This window comes from Cebus imitator, unplaced genomic scaffold (assembly GCF_001604975.1).
Source record: "Cebus imitator isolate Cc_AM_T3 unplaced genomic scaffold, Cebus_imitator-1.0 Scaffold57, whole genome shotgun sequence".
NCBI lineage: Eukaryota > Metazoa > Chordata > Mammalia > Primates > Cebidae > Cebus > Cebus imitator.
The window spans coordinates 2199160-2217604 of NW_016107372.1; the positions used below are offsets into that span (position 1 = coordinate 2199160).

Here is an 18445-nt window from a genome sequence, read left to right on the forward strand (position 1 = left end):
CATTTGGCTCATCCATGCATTTTTTAATGGTATATTTTTGGAGTAAAGTTTTCAATTTTGGTAATGTCTAATTTATGATTTGTTTTTCTATTATGGTTTATGCTTTTCTGGTATTGTAAGAAATCTTTATCTACTTCAAGATGATGAAATTTTATCCAATGTTTTCTTCTAAAATGTTTTAAAAATAGGTTTGCTTTTAAGTTTAGATATAGAGCCTGTTTTGAGTTAATTTTTGTGTATGGTGTGACTTAAGGATGGAAAATATTTTTCCTATGTAAATATCCAGTTAGTCTAGCATCTTATTGAAAATACAGTCTTTTCCCCATTGGATTTCATTGCCACATTTGTTAGAAAACAGTTGATTATATATGGGTCTATTTTTCTCTGGCTAGTTTTTCAAAATTTTAATTTTGAGATTATTGAAACTTTACCTGCAGTTGCAAGTAATAATGGAGAGAGATCCAGTGTAACCTTCATCCAGTTTCCTCCAATGATAACATATTATAAAACTGCAGTACAATTTCATAACTGGGATACTGGTTATGAAATTTTTATTATTTCATTATATTATTTTTATAATTTTGTAATTTCAAGAATATCAAATAAATGGAATCATTTAGTGTGTAGTCTTTTGAGATTGATTTTATTTTCACTCAGCATGATTCTTTGGAGATTCATCCAGGTTATTTTGGGTCAATAGTTTCTCCCTTTTTATTGCTGAGCAGTATTCCAAAGTATGGATGGCCCAGAGTTTGTTTAACCAGTCCCCTGTTGAAAGGAATCTGGATTGTTTTCAGTTTTGAGCTATTATTTAAAAAGGTGGTATAAACCATCATATATAGGTTTATATGTGAATATAAATTTTCATTTTTCTGGGATAATTGCCCAGAAATTAAATTGCTGGGTCATATGGTAGCTGCATGCTTAGTTTTACAAAAATAGCCAGAGTGTTTCCAGAGTGGCTTATGCATTTTTTATTCCCACCAACAATGTATGAGTGATTCAGTTTCTCTACATCCTTGCCAGCATTTGGTGTTGTCATTATTTTTTATCTGGGCCATTCTGATAGGGGTAAAATGATAGCTCAGTGTGGTTTCAATTTGAATTTCCCTAATAATAAATGATGTTGAACATCTTTTCATGTGCTTATTTGATATCTGTATATCCTCTGATGAAATGTTTCTTCCTGTCTTTTGTCCATTTTCTAATCCTATCACATCACATCAAGGCCACATACTGTCGATGAGATTTATGATCACTGACATTGATATTGATCACTTAGCTGCGGTAGTGTTTGTCAGGTTTCTCTACTATAATGTTACTCTTTCTCCTCTTTCCCATACTTAAATATTTGGAAGGAAGAGACTTCCTTCCAAAGTCAGTGTTGTGTAGTTGACACTCATCAAGAGGGGAGTTATGCTCTTGCTCTTTGGGGGTAAAGTAGCTGTATGAATTATTTGGAATTCTTCTGGATGAAAGATTTGTTTGTTCTCCTCCATTTGTGTATTTATTCAATCATTGATTTATATCAATGTGTTTATGGATATTTATTTTATACATTAGCTTATAATCCAATACTTTTAAAATTTATTTTTCTGCCCAAAATGTTCCAGCTTTGGCCAATGGGAGTTCTTTCAGTTGGTTCCTGTGCCTCTTTGGTACATCCCCATCAATGTGGTTAATTTTTTTTGTTGTTTATTATTTTGTGGATAGTGTTTTGTTTATAAACTTATATAGTTCTGGCACTGCAAAATGATTCAGCTTCATCTTCTGTATTTCCTGCTCCTGTTCTAGAATCATTCATTTCTCCAAGGATCTCTGGTTTTTTAATTGGAGAATAGTATTAAAACCAAGATTTGGGCACTAAGCTGTGCTTGTTTCTGCTGGTATATCATTGCTTTTTTGTCCTCTCAGCTGACAGAGCGAGGAAGTACATGTGTATACTACCCCATGGATATGTGCTTATCCATAAATATTGTATTATGTAGTCATCTATGTCTATATTAAGCTAAACACAATGATGTCTCCAACTCTAGTTTATGACAGCATGAATGGTTCTAGCCTTCTCCCCTTGCTTATTTGTAAACTCTTCACACCAACAACCAAACACTGGCTGTCATCATCCATCATTTATTTACTTAATTGCTCAATTCCAATATCCATGTATAGCAGTAACAGAAGTGTTAACTTATACCCTTGTGGGAAACAACTTTATAAATTAGAGTATACCATTTATGTATCATTTAGTTTGCATTTAGTCTTATCAATGCTACCCATTTCCGAATTTATTTAGGTCAGCTCCTCCCCAGACCCTTTAGTGAGGTTGTTGCATACATTAGTAATATAGTTAGAATCTTTTCTCACAATTTGCATTCTTTCCTGAGATTTTCCAAATAGAGGAGGTTTTTTTATTTATATTTGCTTATGTAAGTATAATTTTTTCAAGCATCATTAGCTGAAAAGGCTATCTTTTCTTCATCGAATTGCTTTTGAACTTTTGTTAAAAATCACTTGGCCATATTGTATGGTCTATTTTGAGTTCTTCTTTTTTTATTGATTTATGTGTTGATTTCTCAGCCTTTATTCTATAATAACAGCTGTAGTTTCATACCAGCTATTGAAATTGGGCAGAATAATTCCTACCACTTTGTTTTTTCTCACAAAGTGTTATAACTATTCTAGTTCCTTAGCCTTTCCATATAAACTTTACAAGAATCTTGGCTATACCTACAAAAGATTTTGCTAAGGAATTGCATTAAACCAGTATATCAATTTGGGGAAGAATCAATATCTTTACTATTTGGAGTCTTCCAATTCATGAACACAGTATGACTCTTCACTTATTTAGATCTTTTTTGATTTCTTTCATCAACTTTTTTCCCTGTACATGTATATCCAAATATGTATGTGTCTATGCATATATGTGTGTGTGTGTGTGTGTGCATTTTTAGTGATTGTAAATAGAATTGTAGTTGGCATCTATATGTTCATTGCTAGTATATGGAAATATAATGGATTTTTGTATATTTAAATTGTATCCTGTGACTTTGCTGAATTTACTAGTTTTAGGAGTTTTTGTTTTGTAGATTTCTTGGGATTTTCTATACAAATAATTATGCTATGTGAAAAGAGCGAGTTTTATTTCTTCCTTTCTGAGAGTTATAAATTTTACATTTTGTCTTGTCTCATTTGCCAGAACTTCTAACACTAGGTTCAGTAAGAGCAGACATCTTTGCTTTGTTTTAAATATTAGAGAAAAAGCATTCAGTCTTTCATCATTAATGATAATGTCAGCTGTAGTGTTTTTTAGATGCTCTTTATCAAATTGAGGAACTTTGTCTCTCTTCCTAGTTTGCTGATAACTTTAACCATAAATGGGTATTAAATTTTGTCAAATTCTTTTTCTCTATGGATTTACATGATCGTGTGTGATTTTTTCTTTAGCTTAGTTGATTTTCAAATATTAAATCAGTCTTGCATGCCTGGAATATACCACCTTGTCATAGTGTATAACTCATTTTATATAATATTTTGCTAAATTCTATTTTCTAATATTTTGTTAAGAATTTTTGTATCTATATTCATGAGAAACAAGTATTTGTTGTTTTAAAAAAGAAAGAAAACTATTGTGTGTTTTGTGAGACACAAGTATTTTTCATAAATATGGACACAAAATAGTTTTTTCTGTTTTTTAAAAATTATTATGTATTTGTCTAGTTTTGGCATTGAAGCAAAACTAGCTTCTTGAAATAAGTTGGGACGTGTCCTTTTGTATTCTGCTTTCTGCAACTGATTGTATCAAATTGCCATTAATTCTTCTTTAAATAGTAGATAGAATTTACCAGTGAAAGCATCTGGACCTGAGATTTCTTTTTTGGGAGTTTTAAAGTTATATATTCAATTTTCTTAATAGTTATAAAAGTATTTAAATCATCTGTTTTATATTTGAGCAGTTGTGATTTTTTTTTTGAGGAAGTAGTGCATTTTTTCTAAGTTGTTAAATTTACCGTGGAGTTGCAATATAGTATTTCTATATTATCCTTTTGACATCTGCAGTCTTTAGTGATATTTTCTGCTTTATTTATGATATTGTTAATTTGTGTCTTTCTTTTTTTTCCTTTGTCAATCTTGCTAGAGTTTTATCAATTTTGTTAATCTTTTTAACAAATAGCTTTTTGTTGCATTAATTTTCTCTATTGTTTTTCTGTTTTCAATTTCACAGATTTTTTCTCTCACATCTATTGCTTTCTTCCTTCTTTTTACTCTGGGCTGAATTTGCTTTTGTTCTTTCTTTCTAAGTTCTTTGGGTGAGATCTTAGAGTATTGACTTGAGGCTTTTTCTCACAGCTAATGCATGCATTTTAGTGCTATAAATTTCCCTCTCAGCACTGCTTTGGCTATATCCCACAAAGTTTATGTTGTATTTTCATTTTTAGCCAATTTAATGTTTATTTTTAATGTCCTCTTAGATTGCTTTTTCAATTTATGGATTACTTATAAGTATGTTATTTTTCAAGTGTTTTGAGGTTTTCCTGTTACTTTTTATTATAGATAACTGGCTTGATTTAATTATTGTCAGAGAATACTCTATGATCTCAACTCTCCTAAATTTGCTAAGGTTGTTTCATAGCCCAGAATATGGTTTATATTGGCATATGTTTTGTGGGTCCTTGAAAAGATTGTGCATCCTGTTATTCTTGGGTGGTTGAGGTGCTTTGGAGGGTGGAAGTTCATGCTCTCTACGTGGCCTGTGGTGGCATGGGTAAGGGGACTTGCAGTTTATTTTGTAATGTTTGACTGGAGTGGAGCAGTTATTATCTATAAATTTTTTGTCTTGCTAGGCTGCCTCTGTCTTGGTTCTTTGGTTATAGAGAACAGGCTTTCGTGGGAGTTTTGTTTTCTGCATCTTTTGACATTCCTGGGTTGCTGCCTTCTCCAAGCACCTAATCTGGAATATGTGAGACCAGAACTCAGAGAGCTCACCATGATGTTGTTTCTTGGGTCCTGAGATAACTCTCCAGTTTGTCTCTTTCTCTCAACTTCTTGGAATTTTCTTATGTTTATTTTATGTACAATGTCTAGGGTTTTTACTTGTACTTTGTGGGGGGGATAGGGAAAATATATCTGCTCCGTCTTTCCAAAAGCAGAACCTTACTCTGGCTGTTTTTAGGCGTTTTCCTTTACTATCATGTTTTAGCAAATTGATTGTGATATTCCTGTTTGTTCCATGGTGGGCAGGTCTATGCAAACCCACCCCCAAAGTCTGAGGAACTAATGATACCTACCTACAAAATGGCACAATTCCTTCACACTAGACCCTCCGATTTCAGTAGTTACTTGGTTTTGCTCTTCCCTCACATTGACTACCTTCTTGGTAACCAGAGTCTCAGAGGTACTTTTTTTTGCCCTAGCATAATTTTCCCCTCTGTAGGTTGTTTTGAGGCTGGTGACCAATGCTCAGACACACCCACATCTGATCTTGGTTCAGCCTCAAAACCCAACCATCACTCTCTTTTACTTTTATTTTAGCTATTGTAGATCACAATTACCAAGGGATTGAATATTTCACTTTTTCCTTATTAGTTTGCATTTTCTTATGCATCCAGTCAACCACCTCCCCAGGAGTTAAATTTCTAAGTTTCACTGATGACTTTTACCTTTAGCAACTGAGTATAGCACAGCTGGGCTCCATACCATGGGTGGTGACCATGTGACCACTGTGGAATCAAAAATCCCTCATTCTTCACCCTTTTATTTTTTCTGTTTCTGTCCACTTAGTTATACCTATATTATTTTTTTCCTGCACTTTGAAACAAACTTTAGCCTCTAAACTAGAAGATAGTATTTTTCCATATTAACTAGTATTTTAACTCTTTCTTTAACTCTTAAAATACTGAAAAAAATCTTGAAACTAGCTTTATCAAATATTACTAAAGTCATATAAACTAAAAGGCATTTGAGTTGGTGTCTATCTTCCTGATAAAATATTTGACCGAAGCACTTACTTTTCTTTAAGCCAATTAATTAGAGCTCTTTTATATATTTTGATAGGGATATATCACATACGCATGACACATATCAACATATAGACATACAGACACACAGAAGCAGATTTTATAGATTTATAAGATTTTTCATTTGCCAGTTTTCAGTTTCTTTCTCCCCTTTAGACTGTCAATCATTTCCAAAGATATGACTCATAGGGGAAACAAGGGAGGAAATTTACATCTCAAAACAGAGAACTTAGACTGCCATTGTTATCTGAAAACAAGATTGCCTGGAAAAAGTGTCTTCTTTTCCACTCAGTTTGTTTCTTAATTAGATTATTGGCTTTAGGGTGGAACTCTTTTTTAAAAATGTATTACTTTTTTTTTTAAGACATTGTCTTGCTCTTTTGCTCAGGCTGGAGAGCATTGGTGCCATCTCTGCTCACTGCAACCTCCACCTCCCTGGTTCAAGCAATTCTCCCACCTCAGCCTCCCAAGTAGCTGGGATTACAGGCATATCTAACCATGCCCTGCTAATTTTTTGTATTTTTAGTAGAGATGGGGTTTCACCATGTTGGCCTTGGGTGATCTGCCTGCTTTGGCCTCCCAAAGTGCTGGGATTACAGGCATGAGCCACTGCACCAGGCCCAGGGTGGAGCCCTTTAAAGCATGCAGTTTGTGGGGCTAAACACTTGAGCGGGTACAGCAAAAAGGCAGAACTTCAGATACCTCAAAACCAAGGATCCCATTTTACACTGAATCCTGGATCTCCCAAAAGAGGGAAACACCACAGGATTGGACAGTACAATGCTTCCACAGTGTACCTCACTACAAGGACCTTCCCCTGAGGCTGGTGGGCAACTCAACACCAATTAACCCACTCTGCAATCAGCCCATCCCCCATGGGTGTCTTATCCCACGGTAGGCCACGTTTCTATAGTCTCTAGGTACCCAAACCACACTTTTCTTATCCAAATGCCCAAAGAAATGAGTATCCTTTTGTAGTAATAATCGTTTCCTGCCAAGTGCCATCAACCACCTCTAAGACTGCATCACTTGCAACTGCCAGTTATTACATATGGCACAGGTAAGTCCTCTCATGGTACAAAGTAATCTCTGGGACCACCAAAAGCCAAACAGATCAGGTAACACAATACAAAAGAGAGTAGCATTTTAGAACCAAGAGGAATTTGTCTGCTTATAACTCTTGGAGTTTGTTGGAAACAGATGCTTGCTGTTGCAAAGAAAAAACAGCACTGAGACCACAGATCTCTCAGCAACCAACTTTTACTTTTCCTTGCTAGCCATCTTGCCACAAGAGTACAACGAACAAAGGAAAACACATTTGGGGTTGTCCTTACTGCTGTGTCTGATCTCCGTTGGTTGGAGCCAGACCTCACAATCTAAACTAAAACCCAACTGGCTAATAACTTAAAACTTTATAAAACAGGTAAGGGGCATAGGCTGCAAGCTGGGACATGCCTGTGAATACTTCCAGCACAGATATCTTGGTTAAAGTACAAAGACATAGACTATACTAAATGCCTGTAAGTATGGCATGTCTAACAGCTTACATAGAATAGGGCTTAACAGACAGTTATTAACAAGTTTATTCTTTAACAAGAAAGGAAACTTTAAAGAGGAACTCTTCTAATTCCTACAGGGTTCCATAAAGAAAAACAGAGGTACCTCCCCCAAAGAGGAGTATTTGGTGCCTCTTTTCTGTCCCCAAGGGATACCAGACTGTCAGAAATTCCTTTTTGTATATCCCTCATGTAGTATCAAGGGTGGCAAGAGGAAGGAGGGACAGACAGATGTAAATGGAGAAAATAGAATTCATTTCACTGAGAAGTTTTATGGAGAGAGAACAGAGGCCTGAAAACAATGCAGATGTATGTTTGACAATAGAGCTCTTTAAAAAATCTTTTCTAATTTTAATTCCTCCTCAACCCATGTTACTTTGCTTTTGCTGCTAGCTGGGGTCCTGTCCTCAATGGCTGCAGAAGTGATCACATTAGAGCAGAGGCTACTCATCATCCTTCCTTACTATAGTGCGACAGATGGCTCTCACTTCACAGTCACTCTAAACACGCTGGCATTTTTGGGGTGTCCCTGTACCCACACACAAGCATCTAAAAGGTGAGCCATACCACTCCACATAGAAGTGGCTGCCACCTGGGATTTCCCACATGGACGCTTCATTCCCTTTGCCCGCTTCTTGGGCTCTCAGCTCCTGGCCTGTCTCACCATTTGTTCCATTGTGGACAGGCCTCTGCAAACCTGCCCCCAAAGTCTGAGGAAGCTGAAAGGCTGAATAAAGAAGCTGACATAACAGGTTTTATCAAAAAGAAATGTTTAATAAGAACTTACAAAGAGAAGCCTCTCTGTGTCTTGGGCAGTGGGGAAACAAGATGGTGGATCCCCAAACCAACACCATTACCCTTGGGACCCAGCGCTTATAAACCACAGGGGAGGTAAAGCAAACCTTGAAATGAATTAATTAGGTCAGCAAGTTACTTACCTGACCCACAAAAAGTCCATTTTTTTTTTTAAAGACAGTAAAATTCAATCACTCAACAACTTAATCAGAGGAGGTACATTTATCAGAAGGGATGTGCAGGACGGTCAAAGTACGATAACATCAAGGTTGTTTTGATTGAAGGGCAGGATTTATGCTATCTGTTTTTGCACAAGGAATAGTACACAAACTGGAATCCTTAGAGGTGGTCCTGGAACTGGGGTTAATCGGAAGCCAACATGGTAGATCCGCATCCAAAATGCAGTAGCTTTGGCTTCTGCACTGTGATGTGTGTGTGTGTGTGTGTGTTGTCGGGGGAGGTTCTTGGTATTTATCCTGTTTATGGTTAGTTGCACGTCTTGAATCTGTGGTTATAGTTTTCATCAAACTTGGAAATTTTTAGCCATTAATTTATTAAATATTATTTTGTCCTCATATCCGTTCTCTAGAATTCTGAGTACGTCTGTTAGACTGTTTAAAATTGTCCAATAGGTCAGAGTCTCTGTTTAGTTTTTTTAAAAGTCTTTTTTCTTTCTGAGTTTCAGTTTGTCAGACTTTTTTCTTCTGTTTTCAACTTTACTAATATTTTCTTCTGCAGTGTCTAATCTACCTTTTGTTTGTTTGTTTTTGAGATGGAGTCTCACCCTGTAGCCGAGACTGGATTGCAGTGGCATGATCTTGGCTCACTGCAACCTCTGCCTCCCTGGTTCAAGTGATTCTCTTGCCTCAGCCTCCTGAGTAGCTGGGGTTACAGGCATGTGTCACCACATTCTGCTAATATCTGTATTTTTAGTAGAGTCAGGGTTTTGCTATGTTGCCCAGGCTGGTCTCAAACTCCTGACCTCAGGGGATCAGCCCACCTTAGCCTCCCAAATTGCTGGGATTACAGGTGTGAGCCACTAATCTACTATTAAGATCATTGAGTTCCAAAAACAATTTCAGATCATTGTATTTTTCATATCTAAAAGTTCCATTGGGCTTGTTTTTTATTTTTCATGATTCTGTTCATTGTTTTTTATATTTTATTTTACATTTTGAACAAATTTCTTATCTGCTAGCTCCCATCTGTTGTTTATGAATCTATGTCTTTTGGCAGTTTTTCATGCAGCTATGGGTCACATGATCCTGCTTTGTTGCATGTCTGATAATTTTTGTTTGAATGATAGTCATTGTGGATTAAGTTGTTGAATGATTTAATTTTATTGTCTTTTTAAAAAAAGTAATGGAGTTTTTTGTGTCAGGTAAGTAACTTGCTCACCTAATTAATTCTTTCAAGGTTTGTTTTACATTTTGGGGAGGTGAATGTAGAGTAGCCTTACTCTAGGGATAGTTTTGCCCCACTAGTACGATGTGATTTTTTGTGGCTTCACTGAATGTACTGGGTAATTGATGAAATAGTTCCACTTTAGCTGTGCAAATCTGAATATTTCTTAGTCCCCTGTGAGTTTGGGAACTGTTCATCTGTCCTTTTGTTTGTCAAGCCTCAACTTACACACACACACACTCTTCAGCAACAGCTCAAGGGATGCAGCGATTTCTGGTGCCCATTTTCTGTGTGGTTCTGTCTTCTGTTGTAGTCTTTCCTACAAATTAAAGCTATTGGCCTCCATGTACTCTGATCTTTGTCTTCTGAAGTCAGTGAAACCACTATGTTCTAAATTAATCCCAGGAAGAAAGCCAGGATAATTGTGGTGCTCAGCTGTTTTATTTCCCTTCTTGCAGCAATTACAATCATGGACTTCCTGTTGTCCAATGTCTTCATAGTGTTTTTTTTTTTTTTTCCAGCTATTTCATCTAGTTGTCTAGTTGTTTACAGTGGGAAGACAAGATAGCTTCCAGTTATTCCATCATGATAGAAAAAGTTTTAAATAATTTTTAAAACTCACTTCATCTTGAATAAAATCTTAGTGAAGTATGAAAGTGTTATCATTCAAGTACCCATTCAGTGCCTGGCACATAGGAGGTATATATTTAATACTAGATATTATGATTATAGTAATTGTCATCAATGTCTTTTAGTGGGGACTCTGTTAACCCAAAGATTCACTAACAGTGGTGACTTTGGATTGTTTTGTCTTTTTGTATCTCCTAATTTACCCAAGGAAAGCAAGCAGAATCAGTATGCTTCAAATGTATGATACCCACTGCACATACCTATTGCCTCATAGAAAGTAGTACATTGAAAAAAAATTTGGCTGGGCACGGTGGCCAAATCCAGCTCTTTGGGAGGCTGAGGTGGGCAGATCACCTGAGGTCAGGAGTTCAAGATCAGCTTGGACAACATGGTAAAACCCTGTCTCTACTAAAAATATCCAAAATTAGCTGGGCATGGTGACACATGCCTGTTATCCCAACTAGTAGGAAGACTGAGGCAGGAGAAGTGCTTGAACCTGGGAGGCAGAGGTTGCAATGAGCTGAGATTGTGCCACTGCACTCACGCCTGGGTGACAGAGTGAGACTTTGTTTCAAAAAAAAAAAAAGAAAAATAAAAGAAAAAGTAATTATAAAAGATTTAAAGTTCAGACCTTGATTGTTAGCCTTAGTCAAGTAGAAATTTTATTTTTTATTTTCTTCATAGATATTATTCAAGAACAACAGTGATTTAAGAATAATTGTTTTTTTTTCTAACTCAAATTTAAAAAGAGCCAGTGAGCCAACTCAAAAATCAGTTGGCTTAGGGCAGCCAAAGCTTAAAGATTTATTACATAACTATGAGTAAAGAAAGATAATACTGTATACTATGAACTCTTCTAATAAAGTAAGTTAAAATGAATATTGATTGAAAATGGAATATTGTGGTTGAAATGCATATGAAAACATAATGCTGTTAATATGGGGAAACATAAATGAAGCCAAACTTATTTTCTATAATTCATAGTGCATCTTCAAACACTTTGCATAAGATCAATAGCAAAAGGCATGATCATTGTAAGGCAGAGAAAAACAGTCATCCTCGGGTGTCTTCTGGTTGAAAATTCCCTTGAGAGATTCCATCATTTGAGTCACCTCATATTCCTGTTGCCAGTCGTCATAGAGCATAGCGAAGTCCTCAGACGGAGAGCCAGTTGAGGAATAACTGATTCAACTAGATGCATAGGCGTTTTCCTCTATAAAAGAGGCCATTAGAATAAACCCAAAGATGTCTGAGAACTGTGCATCACTCCAGAGTTCTGCCAGCACACAAATGTTGCAGAAATAGCTGTCAGCGAATTGGCCCCTGACTGGCATGGGGTTGATTTTATTAATTTGCATCATTTAATCCCCAGTGTAACTCTAAGAACATTATGGTGATAAAAACCAGAACGGGATAGGTTTGGCTGTAGTTGGATTTTAGATACTGTATTGAATAAATGTCTACAGAAAGAGTTCATCCTATCTTTTTCCTTGCCATCTCCATTCTTACCAAATCTTTCCAACCTAGTGAGTCCCAAGAACAGACAATTCTAGGGACCTTGGCCTTCTCCTGACTATGTTAGAGCCCCTTAGTGATCTGAGATGTAATACCTGCACAGGGTTGCCCTGGTCCCTGATTGTGGCATTTGCCTCTTTGGAGAAGCTCTGGACTGGAGCAGGCCTGGATGGACTGAGCCGATAGCCCTGAGACTGTACTGTTTAGGAAGTTAAAAGCATACGTCATTGACATTGGACTTCATGAAGCAGAGTGGGGCTTTTGAGTTTTACAGACCATAGCAGTAGGGAAATGTGAGGCTGTTTCTGTAGCGATTCTTTTAAAGGGAACAAGGCATCTCATTTCAGAATTTGCAGTGTTCAGATTGCCAGCTAAAGAAAACTATTTTTTCATAAATATCTCTAACTACTCTTATCTTCCTAAATGGTTGGAAAGTAGTACTGACGTAGATACTTGTCGAGGTCTTTGATTTTACCCTTTTAACATTTCTCAGCATGTTCTTGGTTATATGTCTCTTCATCGAGAATACCATGTAATGTTGTTTGTAATAGTTTAATCTATGCCTATTTCCACTAAGTGATTGCTCCATTAATAGAAAGATAACCTTTGAAATAGGCAATCAATCTCATGTTTTTTTCTATTGATGTAAGTGACTATATTTAGTGCAGGAATCAAATTCACATATATGTTATACGTGAATTATAATCAACCGAGTAGGACCTAGAAGTTGTAAATGTTTCGTTCAACAGATTTTATTTAAAAATAAAACAGTAAGATGCCAGGTATAGAAACAGTGTGAAATAAAACAGACATGGAATATTTTAGTGTGAGGTTCCTTCTCTAAAATGGTCTGAGTGACATAAAGTGGTTTCATAAACATGAAGTGAACAAATAGCAGATAGAAAAGCAATTTAATGCTAATTAAGTGAGCCCAGAAGTAATCACCTGAGTGTATGCTGAAACATTGCCTTTTGAAAATGGACAAAATATCTGATTTTGCTCATATGCTTTAGTCCATGAGCATAGCAATGCTAGGAGTTTTGTTTTCTCATCACTGTCTGCATTTATCTAAGCAATGGAGGGCTTATTTCAAAAATTTCTTTTTCTCGTTTTCAAACTTTTGAGAGAGAGTGCCTCAATTTGAAATATCCACTTCTCTTCAGCTTTGATCAGATGCCTTTAAATTCAAGAAGTATACGCATTTTGTCTTGACTCATAATGATAGCTTTAAAATCACTTGAAGATGGCTTTGTTCTAAGGTGCTGTTTGAATCACTGTGACATCAGCTCTGGATCCTGGTTTGTCGTTTCTATCAGGTTCTGTCTGAAGCACGCAAAGGTGTCCTGAAAAGTTGGGTCTAGCCAGGGTCAGGAGCTGAAGGTCACATTCTTACTTATGGGAGAATGACAGTCAGCTTCCCTGGGGCTACCATTTCTCAGAAAATATTAGGTCAGATTTAGACTAACTCCTGAGTTCACAGCTTCTCTCCTTAGGTGGGCCTGATGCTCTTCCTGAGCATGTCAGGTCCCCCCACTTCAAGCAGAATCACATCCAGGGATTTGGAACGTAAAGTAACCTCTCCCAATTGGCTCAGGCTGGGTGCACAGCTATGTCCTAGAACTATCCAGATATGAGTCAAATGTCCAGCCTCACACACTCAAATCCTTGGCTACAGAATAATCATAAGCTGTGAGTTTTCAGCTTTCTGGAGTTCCAGAAAAATAAATAATGATATTCAGCTGGTGAAATCCAAAATAAAATAGATTTCTTTAATAAAATCAAGACCCGAGCTTCGCTTTTTCTCATCAACCTGAAAAGATTTATTCAGACATGGGAATCAACCTCACTTAACTAGCTAAATGAAGCTAACTAGTTAAATAGACTAAAGGAAAGATTCTTTTTACTAGTGCTATGTATATATTTTTTCATTTTTCATTTTACTGAAGAAGATTCCTTGTCTGGAATTTTCTGAGAGTTCTGTACTTTGTACAAACAGCAGGTTGGGCTCTGTTGCTAGAGGCCATGACCCGTAGCCTTGGATCTTTATTTTTTGGCCAGAAAAACGACAGAAGCCATGGGTGCAGCGGTTTCACCACTGCTTTTTCTTATCTCCCTAGGGGAAGAGTGCGACATTGACATAAATGAATGTGACAGTAACCCCTGCCACCATGCTGGGAGCTGCCTGGACCAGCCCAATGGTTATACTTGCCACTGCCCACATGGTTGGGTGGGAGCAAACTGTGAGATCCGTAAGTATTTCTGCAGCTCATCCACTGTTATTTAACATTTATAGCTGTTGCTTAAGCATTTTCCTTCAGCATGAAGATGCCGACTGTGACCAGAGAGCTCCCATGTCACTGACAGAGGAGGCAGCGAGTCCCAGAGGGACAACCAGAGCTCCTCCTGCCCCAGTTTGGTGCTCAAAACCTGGTTTAGCACGTGTGCCCCCTGCATTCTGCCGCCCCCGCTCCTTCCTGAGTCTGAAGCCAGCCTTTCCCCAGGATGATAATTTTTAGATGTCATCCAGAGTTCACTGCTACTCATGCAGCCAAAAATGTGCTGAACAGAAAAGCATTAGAATCCTATTAAAAAAATAGAGTCTTTGTGTTGAAAATTACGAAACACAGAGAATGTAAATTCCCTTTTTATTTATGTGTTCAAGTGTCTTCACATGTATTAAGTTCCATCTATTGCCTGGGGAAAGGTCCAGTCAAGACAAGCTTAAAAGAAAAGCTGAAAAACGTTTTGGGCTGCTTACAGCTGAGGAATCTCTTAGGGTGAACTAACAGAAGTTTGATAAATGTCATAATCAAGATTTTATACATAAAAACAATGTATCTACTAGGATTGAAGTGAAAATGAGAAATGACGTGGAATCGAGTTTTTATTTGTTATTTTTATTTATTTATTTTGAGACTGAGTCTCTCTCTGTCACCATGCTGGAGTGCTGTGGCACAATCTTGGCTCACTGCAACCCCCAGATTCAAGCGATTCTCCTGCCTCAGCCTCCCGAGCAGCTGGGACTACAGGCACGCGCCACCACACTTAGCTAATTTTTGTATTTTTAGTAAAGATGGTGTTTCACTATGTTGGCCAGAATGTTCTCGATCTCTTGACCTTGTGATCTGCCCGCCTTGGATTGCAGCTCTGTGTCATTACATACAGATTACAGGCATGAGCCACTGTGCCCAGCCAGAATCAAGTTTTCAATTGTTTTGGAACTGTTAAAGATTGCACTTTGAAAGATATTTTCTTTTTCTTTAAATTAGCTGGGGCAGTTTGATCTTTCATAGCCGAAGAAAGCTAAGCATGCTGACTTGGCCTGATCTGTCTGCTGTCTCTATTCCTTCACTCTGCGTCACAAGACCAGACCCTCACTGGTGGCCCTCGCTGCCTCTGGCTGCATAGGGTCATCTCATTCTCAGTGCATGTCTGACATGGAGGTGGCCAGTATTAGGAAATCTCTTGTCCAAATATGGACCACATTCTCTGACATCAACTTGACCAACTTGACCACATTCTCCAACATCAATTTGACCAACTTGATAAGAGGCTGAGGATATGATTTAGCCTCTTAGCTGCTCACTTAGTGTTTTTCCTCTTGGTTCATGCAGCCAAAGTTTGAAGTGTGTAATTATTATAGGGCTCTCCCTTAGCATTCTCAAATGCTCCCATACAGGCTTAGAATTAACTTTCCTTGCTAAAGATGGGTGAGAAATACTCCCTTGTTGAAGAGAGAGACAAAGGACTGAAGAGGATTTCAATGATAAAATTGTAGGGACTGTAGTTTGTTGTAGGATCTTAAGTCCAGTCTGGTGGAATCTGCTGGTAGAAAGGATTCCAGACTTGGGTTAACAGGACCTTGGCTCTCATTCTGGCCAAGCCACTCATTGTTATGACTGTGTGCTAAACCTCAGTTTATTTTTCCACAAAATGGGACCAGTTTTCATTCTGAAGTTTAGTAGGACAAATTGACACATTTTATGCCGTAGGGCAGAGTAATATCTATTTATAGCTTTAAAATGGGATTGATGAAAATAAATATATAGGAGAGTATAGATGAAAAGTCAGGAACACACAGGATATCATCAAGAAATTTTGAGGTGAGATCCTGTCTTTGTAAAAAACCGAAAGTTTACTTCTTCTGGTGATGATAATGTAGGCAAAATATGGAATTAAGAAAAAGGAGCAAAGTTCAAGCTCCATCATATTCTGTAACCTGGATAAACAAAGTTACCTCTGGAAGCCTCATCTTTCTCACTTGGTTATAGGAAGGCTTCCCGTGCAGATTGCTGCGAGGATTAAATGAGGCAAATGTGCAGATTTCTGCTGTTCAGTAGACGCTAAAAAATGCTGGTTATTCTTTCTTTTATTTTTTCTGTACTACTGTAGCTCGTAAGCTATGGGCTACTCCCAGGGAGGATTAACTTCAGCAATTATCTTTTTAGATGCTGCCTACAGCCCAGGACAGTGGCTATTCTGAGTGGCTGGGTATGATAGGGCCCATTACACATCTGAGTACACACCTGGACTCTTTGTTCACTCACTCTATCATTTTCCATTTGATGATCTCATTTATATTTCTCTATGGAGCCAAAGGAATTAAAACTAAATTTCATTACAGATTAGGCTCTGCCAGGTCCCAGCATTGGATATTTCTTAACCATGAGCTGAGATCACCATGAAAGGAGATCACGTGTATGAAGTTTGCAGGTGACACAAAGCTGAAGCCAGTGGCTGGCGTCTAGAGAGCTGGCTCTGAATCAATGGAATGAATCCTAGGATCAGGAGTGGACGCAGAGTTTGTACAGTTGGTGGGGGCAGGGAAGCTATAAGAGGCCTCTAGTCCTACATGAGCCATGGAAACCACAGACTCTGAGGTCTCTTTCTAACCCTGAGCATCTATGATTTTCAGAAACCAAGAGGTGGATGCCTGGGTATCACAGAGTCTGGTTGGTAGATCTAAACAGGAAAGTTCAGGCGTCCACAGAGAACCATGGCCCACATAGCTACATGGTGCTGGAGGGCTGCCGAGTCATCCAAGGGAGTGAAGGAGTCTTCTATTAACCTGATCACTGCCTTCAGAGGCCACATTGCTTGTCTCTCTTCCGTGCTCCCTCTGTAGCCAGTGTCCTGCTTTCCCTTCCTTGAGCAGGCCAATGTCATCCCTGCCTTCAGGACCTTTGCCGGTGCTGTTCCCTATGCCTGGAGTTCTCTTCCTTCAGATCTTAGCACAGGTGCCTTCTTCTCATTCAGGTCTCAGTCCAAAGGTGCCTTCCCTGACCATCTGTATCAGTCTTCTATTGCCACTGTAACAAATTACCACGAATTGAGTGACTTAAAACAACACAGATCTATCACCTTACAGTTCTGGCATTTTACCACTTTTGGACTGATCACAATTTTTTTTTGAATTATAAAAAATGGAAAACATGCCTTTCTAAAATCAAGGCCTAAAAATAAAAAAATTCTATAAATCTTTACACAGCAGTGTTGATGTGTTTTACTTTATCTGTGTAAGCTTTACAAAGTAAGAGTTCTAGTTAACCTCACTGACTGACAGTTGGCCAGTTTTGTATATTAAACAGTTGAATCTATGGTTAAATGCAGTTAAACTATTAAATTAATGATATTTTGCAGTTGAGAAATAGGCAAATAGTCTATCTTAGATTTACGCATTCAGTCAGGAATCGGTGGCTCTTTATTGTCAGGCATTGAGCGTAGTTCTGGGATGTAAAGGTTACTGAAACATCTCCTGCCTTTGGGAGCTTGTAATCTGAGGGCAGTTTTGAATATGTGATGAGCCGCTGTAAGGCTTTGCACAGCCACCGCTAGACAACCAGGGAAAGGGAATATAACTCTTCCTGGGGCTACAGATGAACTGTAGATGGATGTCTTGGGCCTCTTCCTTTAGCAATAGGTGGAATTTAATAATGTTTAAAGAAACTTATCAAATGATTATAGTATATGGGCAGTTCTCATTATACAAATAGGTTGGCTTCTTTGGTTCTCATTTTAATGTAAACCAACATGTTTAAAAAATGAAACTAATTAATATCTCTCCTTATCCAGATCCCCACCTCACTATTTAAAGGTAACTACTCTTAGACATTTACTGGATATTCTTCTGGATGCATTCAGTCAATAGTTAAGTTCCTAGTTTCTCCTGTCCAAATGAGACCTTTTTGTACACTCTTCAACATACTGCTTTTATGTGTAACAGTGTATCCTGAAGATGCACCCACACTGGCCTATTCAGATCTACATCACTTTTTAAAATGCCACATGGTTTGGGAGGCCGAGGTGGGTGGGTCACGAGGTCAAGAGATCAAGACCATGCTGGCCAACATGGTGAAACCCTATCTCTACTAAAAATGCACAAATTAGCTGGGCGTTTGGCACGCACCTGTAGTCCCAGCTACTTGGAGGCTGAGGTGGAAGAATTGCTTGAACCCAGGAGGTGGAGGTTTCAGTGAGCCAAGACCGTGCCACTGTGTTCCAGCCTGGCAGCAAAGCAAGACTCTGCCTAAA

General features: G+C 37.9%; 1 protein-coding gene across 1 annotated transcript in view; it reads left to right on the forward strand.

Annotated features, from left to right (window-relative positions):
* DNER (delta/notch like EGF repeat containing) overlaps nt 1-18445 on the forward strand; it is a 370265-nt gene that overhangs the window by 331945 nt on the left and 19875 nt on the right. The window contains exon 11 of the mRNA XM_017529081.1: nt 14032-14163. Coding sequence (XP_017384570.1) covers nt 14032-14163 — 132 coding nt within the window. The remainder of the gene's footprint in view (nt 1-14031; nt 14164-18445) is intronic.